Below are 18,782 nucleotides of genomic sequence, written 5' to 3' on the forward strand. Positions count from 1 at the left end.
GAAAGAAAGCCCAAACCTTTATTACAGATATGTACAGCCACGTCCACACCAATGTCTGTGTCAGCCCCTGCCTGCCCTGAGACCATGCCCCCTGTCAGGGGGGGAGCTCCCAAGGTGGTGCAGAGTCCAGGGGCCTGACTTTTGCTTGTCCAGCTCTTTCTTGGCTGGTTGATGAACTCCACCAGCAGCTCTGCAAAGTGAATTGTGGGGGGAGAAGGTCAGGGGGCAGCTGGGTAGCTCAGTGGATTGAGAACCAGGCCTAGAGACGGGAGGTCCTGGGTTCAAATCCAGCCTCAGACATTTCCCAGCCGTGTGACCCTGGGCAAGTCACTTGACCTCCATTGCCCACCCTTACCACTCTTCTGCCTTGGAGCCAATACACAGTATTGACTCCAAGACGGAAGGTAAGGGTTTAAAAAAAAACAACCAACTATTGACTTCAACATCATTCCTCAGTGATAGAACAATGTCATCCGCTTGAAGGGACAGGGAAAAGAGGATATTCAGAAACGAGCATTTTTATTTTCCAAATTAGAACCATTGTAGAGGAGGGCTTCTTTACCTGGGGTCTGTGAACTTGTTTTTTAAAAAAAGAATTTTGATAATTGTATTTGGATAGGACTGGTTTCCTTTTTAATCCTTTGTATATTTTATTTTCTGCATTTAAGACTGTTATTGTAGGCAGCAAAATGGCTCAGTAGATTGAGAGCCAGGCCCAGAGTTGAAAGGTCCTGGGTTCAAATTTGGCCTCAGATGCTTCTTCACTATGTGACCCTGTGTAAGTCCTCTAATCCCCATTGCCTAGTACTTATTGCCCTTCTGCCTTGGAACCAGTACACGGGATTGAGTCTAAGATGGAAGGGGAGGGTTTAAAACAAACGGACAAACAAACAAAAAGCCCCATTATTGTTAGAAGGGCCCTCTTGGCTTCACCAGCCTGCCAGAGGGTTCCCTGACCTAAAAAAGAGCCAGTTTTGGGGAGTTGATCCTCCTGTCATAATGGAAGATGCCCTGGACAGAGCCCTGGAGCCTCCATTCGTGCCTCGGTTTGCTCATCTGCTTCTTGTTTCTCTCCATACTTTGTGGCTCTGGATGTCTTCCTAGAACAGTCCTGAAGATCGTGTCCAGTGGCTTGAGAAGTCACGGCCTCGGGGTTGGCGGGATGCCCCCCCCCAGTCTCAGTCTCGCATGTGTGGAGGAGGAGGAGGTGTAAGAGAGAGAGCTGAGATTCGAGGGGCCCCTCCTGTCCTCGCGTGCCTCAGGGCTGCTGGGCTCCTGGTGCTGTCTCAGGCAGGGCCTTGCCTTGGGCCCGGCTTCTGCTGGGCTGGTTTCTGGCGATGCTATTTATGCTTTAGTTTAGGAGAGGGAGGAGGGGACGGGCCTCAGTGGGCTCTCCGTAGAGGCTGTGCTGGCCTCCTGGCGCATTAAAAAAAAAAACCCAATTCTGTGTATTGGTTCCAAAGCAGAAGAGGCCTACGGGTTAGGTGGTGGGGGTTAAGTGACTTGCCCAGGGTCACCCAGCTAGGAAATGTCTGATGCCAGATTTGAACCCAGGACCTCCCATCTCTGAGCCTGGCTCTCTGTCTATCGAACCACTTGGCTGCCCCCTTCCAATAAATTGAGAAGATTTTCTGGGGGAGCCTCCCAGAGGCGATTTCTGTGTTGCCGGATGGAACTGTAGCCCAAGAGTGTTGGGGGCCCCTCCCTCGCCTGGTCCCTGCCTCGGGTCCGCTTTCTCATGCTCTTTCCTCTAAGCCGAGCTGGCCTTTTCTCTGTTTCAGCAACAACGCACAGTGTATCGCCTGACCCTGGTGAAGGCTTGGAATGTGGAGGAACTCCGAGCCTACGCGGAGCTGGTGTCCCTGGGCGAGCCGGACTTCATTGAGGTGAAGGTAAGGCCCACCCCGGGCAGCCTCGGGCTTTGGGCCTGAGAGAGCAGGAGAGGCGGACCGTCAGGCCGGCCGGAGCAGCGGAGCCTGGGCTCCCGGGCCTGACAGATGTGGCCGGAGGGTCCCCCGGGCTCGCGGTCCAGTGCGGGGAGGGCGGCCACCCACCTGCCTTCCAGGGTCCCCGAAGCCTTTCACCCCAGCGTGCCCTGAGGAAGGTCCGCAGGCCTTTGGGGAGCGTCTTACTCTCTAGTCATGATCTGCTGCTTCCTGAGCAGTCAGAACACAAGAATCGTTAGCCGATTATTGTGGGCCGGCAGAGAGAAGGAGGGAGAATCTTCTTGGCTGGGGAGAGGAGCCAGGACAAAGGCGTGGGGGCCGGACACGTCACCTTGTGTGTGGGTGACCGTGAAGAGCTCAGTGTGGCTGGTTCTGCGGGGCAGGGCCCGGGGATGCCCAGGAGAGGCCCTCGTGTTAGAAAATGAATGGAAGTTCCAGCTGGAGGGTGAACGTTAAGCAAGTGGCAGGAGCGCCAGATTTAAGGGAGGAGCTCTGGTCACTCACCTGCCCGGAGCCTCGCTTAGGGAGGCACCTCCGGGGTCTTATCTGTAAAATGAACAGTTTGGAAATGGTGATGTCTGCGTGCTGCGAGCCTGTCTAATGGCTGTGCTAACAGGTTAACTGAGATCTGCATCGAAGCACCAGCAATTTCCTCCCCCTCTAGGATATGGCCAGGTCTCTGACATGGTCAAGAGGTCCTTTAGTGGAATTTTATTGTCACATAAATCAGTGTCGTTGTAACTCAGAATAAGTAATTGCTTGTCATCGGGATGATTTTGATAATCATGAAGACTTTCTTACATGCGCCCCTTCTTAGAAGCTTTACTATCCTCAGGGGAAGCCATTTGGGAGCGGAACCCAGGATTTCAGAGTCCTGGTTTGCCTTTGATCATTAGCCAGCCTCCTGCCCCATCATAATGACTCTCCAGGTCCTCCCCCGGCAGGCCTGGCACAACTGGCCGGTACAGCCAGTCTTGGAAACAAGTCCTCTCGCCGTGGAACCCGACCTGGGCTTTGATAGAGCTGTTAACTCTTCACTCCTGCCCTTGCCTCCTTGAGCCTCTTATCTGTGGCCTTCTGTAAGGTTGGGGTACATGTCTGCCCTGCTGGGCTTCTTGCTCCGTGGTCACTGCACGGACACCAGTGAAGCAAGGAGGCCACCCCATAATGTACCTCCAAAAGAACCCGCGCCTCCTCCAGAACCCTGAGTTATTGATGTCTGTCGGTGCCACTCGTGCCCATCACGCTCCTCTCCCTCGCCCTTTGGGGAACGTGCGGTGCTCTTTGGTGGAGATCGCATCATTCCGTGCCTGGTGGCCGCCACCATTGCTTCGAGACTTGTGAAAAGTGGACTTTGGTTTGCTCACGCAAGACCCCGTGTCCCTAATCCTGCCTCTCCGGGGCCCTCGGCCCGGCCTTCATCCCTGTTCGATGCCCGTCTCCCACGGATGAGGGGACCATCCAGCCAGTAGTGGAGTAGCGGAGCTTACAGGTAGGGCACTTGGGAGGTCAGATATTTCCACTAGATGGCTTTTCTGGCCCATCAGAATGGGATGGGATTTTTTTTTTATGAGTAATCAGTAAATATTTATTGAACTGAATTGAAGGCAAAAGGAGGCGATAACCTTTTACTTGTGTGAATGAGACTAAATCTGCAGTGAAGCATCTAATTTGATGAAAATAATCAATGGCTACCCAGTGCCCAGACCCCGACCCATTCTACTAACCATGTGGAGAAAGTATGAGACCCTGTGTTGGCCGAGTGCCGGTCAATGCATGGATAGCTGCGGTTTTGTAGAGAGCTGGTCAGGCGGCAGGATGAAGAATATGGGAAACCGATTGAGGGAGAAGATATTGAAGTATCCCAGAAACTGCAGGGGGAAATCCAAAGGGGTATTCTAGGCATGAAAATGAGCTTGGAGAAGAGGTTTTCTGTGATAGGATTTTTAATAATTCTCCCAAGCAAAAGATTTTCTCAACACTTCGGAGAGTGTGTGTGTGTGTGTGTGTGTGTGTGTGTGTGTGTGTGTGTGTCACGGGGAGGGGAGCCTGTTTTCAATGGTCCTTATAAATAAGCATTGACAAAGCCCACATTTCTCCCTGCTCATTGCCGTGCTGGCTGTTCCATTTGAGAATAGCTGTAGGCCTCGGCATCCTGGTCCCTGGCTGTACATGCCTCTGTGTGTCTGCATTTCAGCGGGTTATAATTTAGAATTGATGGAACACAATGCTTCACTGTTAGTTTATTGGAATTCTGCTTTCACTCAGATTTCCTCCCCCCATTTTTTGTTAAAAAAAACATCGTATAAAGCCAACCACAACAAAACTTCATCCTTTTATCTTTTTTTTGTTGTAACGTGTTATTACGGCAGGTGTACAGATATAAAAAGCCCGAGTGGCGGTGCTTGTCAGGCCTGCCTTCCCCCGAGCCTCATCTGCGGCTCCCACCACACTGCCAGGCAGAGGGGCCTGCGCTTGGTGGCTTCTCCTGGGATGGTACGATCTGTGTGCGTTTGAAACACTGAGATATTACATGGGTTCATACTTCAATGGCGGAATTAATTCCAGCATTTTCTTCCTCATCTTGTGGTGGCAGCTGGCAACTAACCATGTGCTCTGAGAAGGAGGATATGTCTTTCGTCAGAGACTGTATCTACCCACCACTGCGAGATGATGCCACGCAAAGAATTCTGCTCATGACATCTCTCCCTCAGCCTCCCAAGGCAGGCAGAGGTTTCTGAAAATTATGACTTTCTTCTTTCTGAAGATAGTTAGGTATCGAAATCAATGAATAAGATTAAAGGAGTGACTTTCATGTCAAGTGCCCAACTGTGAATCTGAATCCATTAGGCCTTGTAGGCCTTGATTAAAAACAAACAAACAAACAAACAAACATGGCATAGATCCTCATTATTTTCCTTCAGAAGATGGTGATTCCATGGCCAAAGAAGGCTAACTAACCTGCTAATATTAGTTTCTGGGTTAAAAAAAATGTAACTATACTTAAAGTGAGCTGAATTAGGTTCTTTTCAGAATGGATAAATATTTTTAAAAGGTAAAAATAAAAAAAATGGGCAGACCCTCCCTGGGATCATTCTTGACTTGATTTTTTTAAAGTGATCTAGAAGAGAATATGCACGGGGAAACTGCCAAGTTTGCAGACGATGCTCCCCTCTACTGAGCGGAGAGATGCCAGTGCAGAAGGTGATCTGCCAGAGGGCTGAATAGGACTTCAGATAGGGCTTTGAACTGAGAAATAAGGCCCGGGAAGGGTTCTGCGCCCATAAAGATGGCAGCCCTGAGAGGCCTGTTGGCGCAGCCACTGGGGCTGAGCATCATCAGAGAGATCTGGGGAGCACAGTCAGAAGCACGGCCCCTTGGAGCAAACCTGCAGTGCCCTCACCTAGGGACGCTGGCTTTTCTGGTGCTGCAGCTACTTTAGCTTCACTGGGGAATTTTGGAAAGGTCCCAGAAAGCACTTGAAATGATTCAAGGTTAGGATGGTCTCTCTTCTCCCTTTCCATCCTCTCCCTTTTCCTCTCCTCCCTTCCTCCCCTCCTTCCTCTTCTCTCTTCCCCCCTTTCCTCTTCTAACTCCTCTCCCCACCACTTCCGGGCAGGCCCTGGTTGGAAGGGGCCATAGCTCTGACCCAGGTTATCGTTTATGAAAACTTTTAAGAGAGCAGATCTGGGAATTGGTGGGAATACAGAGGAAGTGGCCTGCCACCAGCTATCTCACAGTTGTAGAACAATTCCATCTGGAGAAACCAACTGGAAATTGAAATTTTCTTTTCTTGATAGCTTGCAGTTCACTGCCCTAGTCCCAACCTGGCCTCACTTCAGTGACCCCCAGATGAGACGTCTCTGGCCATTGCTTCTGCCCCTCTGTTCTGGCAGCTGTTCCCACAGGCAGACTGCCTAGTCAATAGCCTGCTGACCTCCCTAGCTCCTCTTTCGAAGCCCACTCTGTTGCCCCCCTAATTCAGTTCATTCAGTCTACAGTAGCTAAGGGCCTGCTCCACATGGGGCACCTGCTGGGCCAGGGACTTGGAGGCCTCAAATTTCAAGTGGAAAGGATGGTGAGGATGGCTTTGTTCATTCACCTGGTTCATGGCAGGAAGAAATGGGTGAAAAATGAAATGATTCGTCCAGGGGCAGGGAGATGCCAACCAGCCCCACTCCCCCCATTATTCAGTGCTTGCTGTTGGCCTACATGCCACCCTCCTTTATCCCAATGTTTCTATTTGTGCTGCTGCTGCTACTGTGATCTGCTCAGCTCCCACTGGTGGGGAACTGTATCATTCCCCTTTACTTATCTCTTTCCCCAGCCCCTCTCCCCTGCCACCATCCAGGAAGTTGTCCAGACTGGGGCATCTCTCTGTCAGTGTCTCAGAGATGTGTCCTTCATCCCACTGCTCCTTTATACTTAGGCCCTGTATTTGGGGTCCTTCTCTTCTCCACCAGACTTTTGGAGTAACCTTCCAAAAGGCATCTCCAGTCTGTCCCCTGTCCCGGCCAGCCTCTGATGGTTCTGCAGTACAGAGCCTCCCCCAGAGGGCCCAGGGCTGGGGGCTCCCTCCCATTTTAGTCTGTACATTTCTGTATGGACTTTCATCATCCCCCTCACTAGACTGAGTTTCATGTGAGTGGGGATTGTTTTTGGCTTTTTATGTGTGTCCTCAGTGCCTGGTACACCACGAGTACTTAATAAGCGGGGCTGGTCCCCACTGCCTGTCAGATCAACTCCTGGTCCTGGCTCAAGGCCATCTCCCACCAGTATCTAGTCTGCATTTCCTAGCTTTGGCTCAAAGACTTCCCTTCATTCATTCTTCATTGAGGCCAAGTGAGCCCCTCTAGCCCCTCCCGTGCCCTGTAGCCTCTTCTTCTCCCTCTAACAACTCCTGCCCCCTCTAGCCTCTCCTGACTTTCTCTAGCCCCTCTTGCCCCCTCTAGCCCCTGCTACCCCTCCTGCCCCTCCTGCCCCCTCTAGCTCTTCCTGCCCTCTTTAGCCCCTGCTACACCCTCTAGTCTCTTATGCCCCCTTTAGCCCCTCCTGCCCTCTGTAGTGCCTTTTGCCATCACTAGCCCTTTATGCCTTCTTCCACCTCCATGTCTTGGCTATGCAGGACTCAGGTCTTTCATTTTTCTAAACCCTCACCTTCCATCTTAGAATCAATACTAAGAATTAGTTCTATGGCAGAAGAGCAGTAAGAGCTAGGCAATTGGGGTTACGTGACTTGCCCAGGGTCACCTGGCTAGGAAGTGTCTGAGGACAGATTTGAGCCCAGGACATCCCGTCTCTAGGCCTGGCTCCCAGATGCACCCAGACTCTTCACATTTCTCAAATCCCTTTGTACTTACCACATTTTGTTCTGCATGATAGTTGCTTGTACACATGTGTTGTTGCCCTTCCCAATTAGAGTATAAGCTCTTGGAAGACAGGTCAGTGTTTGACTTCATCTCATGTCCATGGCCTCGAACGATGCTTATAGTGCCTATGGGCAGTGCTGAATCAGTGTCAACCTTTTATTCCTAAACGAGCAAACATCGATTGAGTGCCTGACGTTCCCAGACTGTGCATACAAAGACAGAACCAAGATAGTCCTGCCCTCCGTGAGCTTACGTTCTATCAGGTGCACACAGAAATGGAAAACAAATATGCACAAAGTCTAAGGTTCCTGGTGCAGGGAGGTCTCACCACTTCCCCAGTGACATTCTTTGGGAACATTTCCATTGGCACAGACATGATCATTCCTAGAGGGACTCCTGTAAATAACGTGCACCCATTGCTTGCTGTGTTTATAAGTATAACACTGTCCTTAAACCCATCTGTCTATGAAATCAAGCCTTCTGGCTCTGTCTGCCATGTGCTTAATGACTCCTGGATCTTTTTAAGAGCTTTCTAGGGGCAGCAGAACATGGTATTGGAAGCCTCTCTGGCCTTGGTATCTTGGTTTTGACCCCAGCTCTGCAACTTGCCTTGTGGGCCTGCCCAGCTCACTTAATCTCTCTTAACCTCAGTTTTTCCATCTATAAAATAGAAATCTAGTACTTGCCTTTCAATGAAGGGAGGCTCTTGGAACACTTCATAGGGCTATATAAAATCTGAGCTATTGTTCTTTCTCTAGAGCAGAAATAAAAGGAGCTAGAAAGGTTTAAGGGGAAACTGAGCAGGCTGTCTTTATGTGAACACCAGCCTCCAGGTGGAGTTGTGACATCTTCCTGGTAGACAAATCCCTCAGGTAGAGAGAGCTGGGCATCCAGGCAGTTTGAGGCAAGGAGTTGGACTAGGTCACCTCCAGAGGACCCTGCCTGGAACTTTAATAAGCTGTGAGAATGTACAGAAAGGCAGACAGAGGAAGGAGAGAGAGAGAGAGAGAGAGAGAGAGAGAGAGAGAGAGAGAGAGAGAGAGAGAGAGAGAACGAGAACCCCTTTTCTGCCCTCCTTTGCCCCTTGCCCTCAGTGAATCACTTGTGTTTTGTCCTAGGTCAGCAACTTTAGGAGCTGCAGGGAGGCTGCTCACTAGCCTCTGGTTTTGATTTTAGTTTTTCAGGAATCTGTTTTGTCTGGTACATGGTTCAGAGAGGGCATTGCCGAGGCCACTTGCTTTGAGTTTGGGGGCGTAGCTTGGTTCCAGCCTCTGGTGGTAACAGGTGGGTAATTCCCATGGCTGCTGCTCGCCCTCCCTGTGCCAGCTGTCGCACCTTCCAGAGCCCTGGCCTCTTTCCGACATATCCTAGAACAGGCCCTTCTTCTAGTCTGTTCAGCATTGCAGCTAATGCATGTGCTTCTCTTGGAGGGCACATATGTGTGTGCGCCACATATCCCCCTAGAGACTGAAGCCCTGTGGTGACAGGGGCTGTTTCTCAAGGATCTTTGTATCTCCTTCAAGGACCAACACAGAATCCTAGATTGGGAGCTGGCAGGGCCTTAGAAATCATCCAGGCCAATGCCCTCACTTTGGAGAGGAATTCAGGGTCCTGGTCACAATCTCCCAGGTTAATGAGAGCCTGGCTTCAAAGCCTGGGCATTAAGAATGCACTTAATGAGTGGAACAGCCCAATGTGTATTGTTTCCTGTTCCTTTTCTTTATGGGTTGCACAAGGCTTAATGACAGTTTTGTTTTGATACAAGATTCTCATCACTGAAAGAATCATCTTATTGGTTTATAAGTATGAACAGCAGACTGTTGGGAGAAATGTTCTATCATTTTCCAAGAGTTTTCAGCTGGAAGGGACCAGAGGGGTCGTCCTGACAATTCCCCCCTCCCCCCCAGCCTCTCTCCTTTTGCAGATGAGACTGAAGATGGGGAATGACTTTAGAGCTTAGGAAATGAAGATGCCTGGAAGACTTCAGGCTGGTGTTCTCTCGGGTGCTTTACTTGTACCTGGTGCCAGATTTAAAGGACACTTGCATTATTTAGAAACTTAGCTATGACTATTGCGAAATCCTGTCATTAGACACTTAATTTCAGCAGTCCAGCAGAGTTTATTGGCAGATATGAAGAGTCAAAGATCAAAGTGGCCCCCAAGTTAATCATCTCTTAGCTCTAATTGGAGATGTTTTAGGGCACAAACTAGTGGGCAAAGAAACTCGAGACTCATAAATGTTCATAAGTCAAAGAAGAGGGGATTAAGCTCAGAATTAATTAAATCCTCAGAATTCATTTTCATCTTTTAAAATGCCTGATTTGGAGAAAATTCCCCAGTCCCTTTGTCTTGGCTATGTAAATGTATTCATTAGCACTACCAAGAATCTTTTGCAAACCTCTTTTTGCTTCTGTATGAGCTGCCCTAATGACTGGGTGTGCCCACTCTGCTGTTCCCAGGGAACCGGGCAGGTGAAGTTTTCCACCTGAACATTTAAGACAAACATGCCATTTGGAAATAGTGTGTGACTGAAGAACGTCAAAGCCACAGAAGCCAGAAATAAATGTACAGGGAATGAGAGAGCTAACAATTGAGATTCTGTAGGGGAAGAAAAAAGATCCAGACCCACTCAGAAAAATGTGGTGATTACTAGAGTTAAAAAGGTAGAAAAATACAATGAATCAACAAAATGTAGAATGGCAGCTAGTAGGTAAATTGTTGTTGATTATGCAAAGGGCAAACTTGCTGGTGAACAGCTTTAGATATAGAAAGAGTAAAGGGAGGTGGAGTCTCCAGTAATGAGCACTTGGGCCGTCAGCGAGAGGAGAGTTGGCCAGGCCAGGAAAATCACTTTTCCTTTTATGCTGATGTGATACAGTAGAACATAAAAAATGTCAAATGCCTCTGCAGAAAAAAAGAAGACACTTCTCTGTCTTGGGTAGACATTAGCAGGCTTATAAATTAGAGCAAGACAGAAATGTGGAAGGGAAGAGAATTTTGATGAGGTTTGTTATGAAGATTTTTCATCCGTTCACGTTTACCTGGGAGAAAAATCAGGCTCAAAGGTTTTTCAGGCCAGGAGAGCTAGCTAGACAGTATCGATAGATAGCATAGATCACTTAGATCCTATAGATATCAGATAGTATTTAGAGATTTTATATATATATGTGTATAGATATAAACAGATAGAAGAGTATTAGGAATATTAGGTATTAGAAATATCAGATAGGATGGATAGAGAGAGGTGATTGATAGATATAGATAGATGGATAGATGATTAGATAGATAGATAGATAGATAGATAGATAGATAGATAATAGCATTGATCATCATGTACTTACAGTGTGCTAGGCACTGTGCCAACTCTGGGGCTATAAATCCAGGCAAGCGAAATGGTCTCTGCTCTCAAGGAACTTACTCTTTTTTTTTTTTTTTTTTTTGGCTCTTCTGTCTTAGAATCGAGATTAAGTAGCCTTTCCAAGGCAGAAGACTTGTAAGGGCTGGGCAATTGGGGTTAAGTGACTTGCTCAAGGTCACACAGCCAGATAGTATCTGAAACCATATTCAAACTCAGGACCTCTTGACTCCAGGCCTTACTCTCCATCCATCAAGCCACCTCGTTGCCCTTGAGGAGATTAATTATTATTATTTTTAAACCCTTACCTTCCATATTAGAATCAATACTGATTCTAAGGCAGAAGAGTGGTGAGGGTTAGGCAGCGAGGGTTGTGACTTGCCCAGTGTCATATAGCTAAGAAATCTCTGAGGTCAGATTTGAACCCAGAACCTCCTGACCCTAGGCCTGGGACTTTCTGTTCACTCGATCATCTAGCTGCCCCCAAGGAGCTTAACTCTTACCGGGGAAGACAGCACGTCGAGAAAGGAGGGACAGTGGTGGGAGGGTGGGACGCACCCACTACGTTATCCCCAAGACAGTGAGAGGGATCAGAAACTGAGTTGCTATTTCGAAGGCCCTGGAGAAATGTTGAATTCCTGAAAAGCGTTTATCCAGTCCTCTGTGATATAAAGAGATGGATTACCCCAAGCTGGACGTCAGAACAAGTAGAGAAGTCCTGAAGACGGCAGCCTTCTCCGTGCCTGCCCGCCTGGCTCCCAAGTTCTGCAGCCCCCCTGGGTCAGCCCCCGGCACACTGGCTGTCTGTTGGTATTCATAATAAACACGAGCCATTTTTTATTTGACTTTCAAATAGAGAGTATCAAGAAAGGAAAGCCGGCATGAAATGTAATAAAAGTTCGTCTCCTGAATCTCAAGTAGCCTCCGGCCCCCGGGCCGCTCCGTTGGACGGCGAGTCGCTCCGGAACCATCCGAGCTAGCCGGGAGGGCAGCTTAGCGGCAGCCCCCAGACCCTCTGACCCTCTGACCCAGCGAGGGCATCGAGAGGCCCGGCCTCCCTCCGGAGCTGTTCCGAGGCAAGGCGGCTCCTCTCTCGGAGCCTCGGTTGACTTCTCTGGAACATCTGGAGCAGGGAGGGGAGGCTCCCTTCCAGGCCGAGCTACAGGACGAGGCTGAGGGCTCTGGGCTAGGCACCCGGGCACACAGCAAGACTTGAGAGCCTGGCAAGGGGCGGCTAGGAAGATCCGAACTTGACTGAGCAGCCGGCGGGCTGTGTGATGGCCCAGAAGCCCGGCCTTGTCGCGAGGACTCCGTGAGATCATTTGGAGGGGCGCCGGGCACACTGCCGGGCACGTGGGACGCGCTGCATAAATATCCGTGTCAAGTACTTGATCTCCTGTCTAAGCGGAGAGCCTCCCAGCATAGGAGAAGTAAAAGCCAAGGCTGGAGGAGGGGTTCTGAGGAAGTGGGCCTTACTTCTGGTTGGGAGGTCAGGCTATGGATGCCTGGGTGAGAAGAAGGAAGGCTTCCTGGAGGAGGAGAGGTCACAGTGGACTTGGGCAGGTGCCCATACCAGAGAGACAAGCGGACAGAGGGACCAGGGAAGGGAAGGCTAAGTTTGGGGGTTTGGACCTGATCATTGAGTGTATGAAGGGGAATTAAGTGAACAGAGGGCTGGGGACAGGTTCTGCTGGGCCTCGAATGCTATACTAGAGGATTTGGACTTTATTTGGTGGTCAGCAGGCCCTTAAAAGTCAGCTGGTCCAACTCCTGCATCATACCGATGAAGAAACTGTGGTTCTGGGAGTCCAAGGTCAGGCAGGCTGTGTTAGAGGCAAGATTTGAACCCAGATCACTACCTTTTAGAACCAGAGCTTTTTCTACCTCCATTCTCCTTATTTATCCCCTTTCTTTTAGCCTCTTTCTCTTCTAACTTTTGATCAGCCATTTAAAAAAATGTTGTCTATCCTTCCATTCTTTTCCTGCTTCCTGGGGTTTATGGGGTGTCGGGGAGGACTAGCACCCCTGGTATGAGGACTTCCTGGGTCCTTTTCAGAGCTGCTCATCTGCCTTTTTGCCTCCTGACACCTGGCTCTCACCACTGACTCCAAGGGGCTGTAGCGTGAGCAGTGGCCACCCCTTGGTAAAACCATCTTGGCAGATGGGCTAGACCAGGTCGAGGGGAACCCAGAGGTCTCAAACGCATTGGTAGGTTAGGGGAGATGTCCAGCCCAAGCATGTGAAGACTTGAAGCCTCCCCCCGGGATGGTTAGATAAGAACACATTATTCCAAAGACCATGAAGGCGGCAGAAGCAGGTGCTGGTAATGCGTAGAGCTTGGTCAGACACTGAAGAAACCAAGGCCGTCCACTGCTTCCTGGGCCATTGCCAGTCGTCCAGACTTTTCCTTGCCACAGGATTTCTATGACTCTGGAAGAGGGTGAAGCTGATGCCTTTGTGCAATGCTGCCTCACTTAAATCCGATTCACAGGCAAATCAAGATATCTCCCCGTAATGCAAGAACAACTTTTCTTCCCTCTCTTTCCTGATTATCTTTTTTTTTTCCATTTTGTTTATAAGCCCAAAGACAACCAACCATAACCATAATTGATGAGTAGACATATCATTCTAGTGATACTCCTGTATCAAAGATAAGGAAAACATTTAGTTTTAAATAAAATTATAAAATTAGATACATAAAAGAATTAGCCTCATTGACTTACAAAACCCTCAGTAAGACCTAGAAACTCCATGAGAGTACCTACCCCTTCATTCTCTAATTAAACTAGGTTTTTCTCAAGCACTAGCCCTCAAGATAAAATATTTTCCAGGCATTTTTATTGTTTCTGTCTTTATTTAATTATAAGTATTACAGCCAGTTCCATTGTAGTATTTTTTGTTGCATATGTACTACAGTGTTTTGATTACATTTTGGGTTAAATAGGCCTTTGTGGATTAGCAAGGGAGCTAAAATACAGTAAATTACATAGTTTGGTTGGGAAGAGGAGGTTCTGAATTCCAAACAGTAGATTTGCTATTCCTAACAAATATTTAGAACAGCACCTATCTGTTATTTCAGGCAGGGGCTGAGTCTCCTGAGAATTGCTCTACTCCAGGGAGAGGGATGGGGGTGGGATAGCACCTTTCTCTTGAATGAATAAGGGGGGAGATAACTGCTCTCATCCACCTCCAAGCTCTTTTAGGTAAATCTTTACTCTGATAGGATGTCCTAGGGCATACACTATTCACAGTTTAGAAAATGGTAACTCTCCAATATTATTATTGTTGTTTTTATTTTTATTGCAGGAATGAACCTAATCTGAATACATTTGAACAATTTGATCATTATCCAGGGAAATGATAATAAGCCTCTGATGGGATAAAAATGTTCTGGTTATGTGACAAATATCCCAAAGTACCATTTAATGAAATACCCTGATGGAGTTTTAGAAACAATGAACATATAATGAATCTCTCAGAAAAAGCTCTCTGTTCGGTGGCTCTGGTTCCTCTCCTCTCCCTTCTCAGACCTTTGCAGCTATTGCCCCATTGTCCTTCCAGGACACGCAGGTTAGAAACTTGAGAGTCACCTTCAGCTCTTCATGTTTTCTCATTTCCCAAATCCAGTCACTTGCCCATTTTTTCCCCTTAAACTCAAAGTTTCCCATAGCTGAAAGAAGGGATGGAGGGGTGGGAAGAGGCAAACAGAGGTGAACATTCAGTGGGTCTGGCCTTCCAATTAAATGTCTGTCCCAAAGAGAGCTGGGAAGGTGCCAAAGCAAACTTGAGTTTTCAGAGTTCTCCGATGAACGGAAACAATTTGATAAAGAATTATTTCCCCACATTCCAAGTTGATGCAAGGCCTGCCACGTCTCTCGAATATGCCCCCTTCTGTCCTCTGACAATACCACTACCCAGGTGCAAACCCTCATCACCTCATGCCTGAACTCCTGCCAGAGTCTGATGGTGGGTCTGCCTGCCTGAAGCCTCCCTACTCCAGGCCATCCTTCGTTTGGTCACTAACGTGATTTTCCTAAATCGCGGGTTTGACCATGTCACTTCCCTACTCAGTAAACTTCACTGGCTCCCTACTGCCTCCAGAACCAAATATGAAATGACCTATTTGGTATTAAAAGCCTTTCATCACCTACTTCAAATCTTTTATCCCTTCCTCCTAGAAGTGAACTCCGATTTAATGACACTGGCTTATTCACCATGAACAAGACATTCCAGCTCTTGGCTCTGGGCGTTTCCTCTGCCTGTATTCCTCGTCCCTGGGGATACTCTCCTTCTTCCACTCTGACTACTGACTTCTCTGGCTTCCTCACCTAAAATCTCACCTCCAGGAAATCTTCCCCAACTCCTTTTAATTCTAATGCTTTCTTTCTATAATTACCTCCTATTTATCTTGGACCTGGATGGCTTTGTATATATTTGTTTGCCTGTTGTCTTCATCATAAGGCTGTGAGCTCCATGAGGGAAAAGATTTTATTTTTTTTTAAAACCTTATTTTCTATCTTTAAGACTAAATGGAAATGGCTAGGCAAATTGGGTTAAATGACTTGCCCAGGGTCACACAGCTAGTAAGTGTCTGAGGCCAGATTTGACTCCAGGTGTGGCTCTCTAGCTGCTCAGGGATTTTCTTTTGCCTCATTTTGCATCTCCAGCACTTAACACAGTGCCTGATAATAATAATATATTAATTATATTATATATATATATAATAACACAATTAGCATATAAATAAATATTGATTGATTATTATTTTTTATATGGGCCCATGTATGTATGTATTCCTTTCAGAGAGATCTCATTTTAAAGGCAAGGCTTATGTCCCAAGGGCCTCTATCAAGACTAATTCTAATTCACAGAGGTATTGGAACGCCAGTTTTTTGAGCTGATTTCCAATCTTTTTAGAAGCTGAGAAATACTAAATATTCTGATGGAATTTCAGATTAGATTAGTAGAGAAGATCAGCTTTTTTTTTTTTTTTTGCCAAGGGGCCAGTGGCTTAATGCTGTAGAAGTGTGTTGGGTTAGGTGTTTTTCACCGAAAGAATAATGAAGTCAGCCCCCTCTTTCTCCATCAAACTATGAACAAAAAAAGCAAGGCAATTTTTTAGGTCATCCCAGGAGGCCCTTGATCTCTGCAGTCAATTTTAGTTAGGATGCCAAATAAAATAGAGAGAGCCCAGAATCCTGGATTCTTAATAGAGTTATACTCAGGCAGTGATAGTGAAAATGATCTTTGGACCTTGATCTCTTGAAGCAAGGTGATTTGCCAGCAGATCACAAGGTTGTAACATTGAGTTTCTGAGTTTCCTATTTGTAGGAGGCTCTGCTAATGTGGGAAGACTCTACTATGCATATCACACTTTGAAGTACCAACAGGAAGTGTGACTATGATAGTTTTCTTTATGGAGAGAGAGCTTCACTGAGATTTAGTTTTGTTGGATTTTTTAAAAATAGTTTAAAATTTTCTGAGCATTTTATTATTTCATTGGAGCCTCACAATAACCCTCTGACTTAGGTACCACAAATAGTATCACCCTGATTTTTCAAAACACTATGACTTTAGGGGGCAGCTGGGTATAGCTCAGAGCCAGGCCTAGAGACGGGAGGTCCTAGGTTCAATCCGGCCTCAGACACTTCCCAGCTGTGTGACCCTGGGCAAGTCACTTAACCCCCATTGCCTACCCTTACCACTCTTCACCCCCATTGCCTACCCTTACCACTCTTCCACCTATAAGTCAATACACAGAAGTTAAGGGTTTAAAATAAAAAAAAAACAACAAAAAACACTATGACTTTAATAAATATTTTTTTTCGAGTTGATTTGGATTAAATGGAATAAATACACTCAGATTCTTCAAAGGAGTGTGATGAGTGATGGGAATTCAGAGTCAAAAATAAAATTGCCCCTGTCTTTTGTTAAGATTAAAATTAACATACCATAACTAAATATTACCTTTTATAAAGTTTATTCATAATAACTAAAGTAAAAAGCTAGAGTAGAAAAGGTGCTCGCAAAGCCACAGTCATGAGAAAGGGGAGAGGTGCGCGGTATAAACAACACATGAAGATGCAAACATGGGGTGCAGGGAAAGGGATGCTGGGAGATGAAAAAGAGTTCTGGCAGATGGAGTCCAAGGGTTCAAGATTTTCTAACTAATACACTTTAGAAGCCTACCTTCTACGGGTGAGGAAATGGCATAGATTGTCCAGAACCAATGCAACAATATCATTGAATTTTAAAGTTTAAAGGGATTCTGGGACCACCTAGTACAACTGAAACCCAAAAGGAATCCCTGCTCTAACATATTGGACTAATGGCTGGCCATTAATAGCTCTGCTGCTCAGAGAGCTCCAAGGAGACACAAGGCAGCCCATTTTACTTTTGGCAAGCTGCCGTGCTGATAGCCAGTCTTCAATGTGTTTCTGAAGTTTCCCCGCTTTGCTTCTTGGTTCTGAAGTCAAAGAGAGCGAGTCAGAGAATGAGACTCGCCTCTCTTCCACATGGCAGCCATTCACATACTGAAACACAACTCCCAAGTCCCTCTCTTCTTCCTTGGCTTCTTCTAATTATGTAAACTTCCCCAGGTCCTTCAGCCATCCTCACACTCATGGGCTCACGGCCTTTGGCCGTCCCGATTGCCCTCTTTATATCCTCTCCAGCATTTGTCCATATTCTTCCCCATCACCTCCCTCCTCTCTCACTGAAGCTCATGATCCGATTGGCTCGTTCGGGCTCCACGTCACCCAGCTCACTCAGGGGAAAGCTTGTAGCCCTCTAAAGCTTCCAGATCCTCGTTAGGCAAACTGTTGCTTAGCCATGTCTCTCCCATTTGGTACTTGGGAGGATGATTGTTGAACCCAAGTGTATGACTTTCCTTTTGTCCCAACTGAATTTCATTTTATTAAGTTCATTCCAGTTCTCTATGCTGTCAGAATCTTTTTGGGTCCTGATTCTTCTGTGTGTTAGGTCTCTCCCCCCAGCTTTGTCTTATCTTCTAATCTGATAAACAAGCCATTGCTGCCTTTATTTAAAAAAAAAAAAAACAAACAGCAGAGGGCCAAAGCAAGATCCTTGGGGCCCTCTATTGGAGACCTGCCATATTGATATTGAAGATTCTTAGAGTCTGGCCATTCAGTCACTTCCAAATACAACCGATTATGCTATTATCTAGCATACATTTCTCCATCTTGTCCAAAAGCATGAGATATTTTGTTAAATGCTTCACTAAAACCCAAGTAAATTATACATAGTCATTTAGTCATGTCACAAGGGAGAATAAATGAGTTTCGCCTGATCTGCCCTTGATGAAGTCAGACTGACTCTTTGGACAATGTCAGCCTGGAAGCAAGAGTGGACGGTGGACAGAGGGCTGTCTTCGGATTATCTAATCCAAGTGCTAAGAGATCACATATATATATATATATATATATATATATATATATAGTTTGCAAAGTGCTTTACTATATATTAGCTCCCATATTTACGGCGGTTTGATCCTTACAAGAGTCCTGGGACATTAGTGCCGTTATTAGCCTCATTTTACAGAGAAGGAAACTGAAGCAAGGTCAGTGACTTGTGTAGGGTCACATAGCAAATTCTAGCTAGGATTTGAATTTGGGTTTTCTGGATGTATATCCACTAACACGTTCTAGTCCTTTACTATATGCTTGCTGAAATGTGCTTTCTCAGCACCAGACATATCTGGCCTAACCAGCATGAAAGCATTTTCAAGCAGGCCTTATTCTTTAGCTCCTCGAGTAGCAATTGGCAATTTTGCTTTCTTAAGGAATGCTGAGTTGACCCCATTTGTTTTTTCTTAAAAAATTTTTTTTTTAAATAATAAAGGTATTAAGGATGGTGGAATCCCTCTATAATGCTAAGGTTCAGGATATCTCACTCTCACTATGGGGGCTAAATCTGATCAGGCTTTTCCTGTACATAATTATTATGTTTTACAGGCTATGATTTGACTTGTAGTATATTCCCAAATATGGAATAAGAACCTCTTGGGGGCAGCTGGGTAGCTCAGTAGATTGAGAGTCAGGCCTAGAGATGGGAGGTCCTGGGTTCAAATCTGACACTTCCCAGCTGTGTGAC

General features: G+C 46.7%; 1 protein-coding gene across 1 annotated transcript in view; it reads left to right on the top strand.

Moving 5' to 3' along the window:
• The window catches only part of LOC123244524 (S-adenosyl-L-methionine-dependent tRNA 4-demethylwyosine synthase TYW1-like), a 282,947-nt gene that overhangs the window by 218,657 nt on the left and 45,508 nt on the right, over positions 1–18,782 (top strand). Inside the window, exon 14 of the mRNA XM_044673037.1 lies at positions 1,782–1,892. Coding sequence (XP_044528972.1) covers positions 1,782–1,892 — 111 coding nt within the window. The remainder of the gene's footprint in view (positions 1–1,781; positions 1,893–18,782) is intronic.

Source organism: Gracilinanus agilis, chromosome 4 (genome assembly GCF_016433145.1).
Source record: "Gracilinanus agilis isolate LMUSP501 chromosome 4, AgileGrace, whole genome shotgun sequence".
In the NCBI taxonomy this organism is placed as follows: Eukaryota; Metazoa; Chordata; class Mammalia; order Didelphimorphia; family Didelphidae; genus Gracilinanus; species Gracilinanus agilis.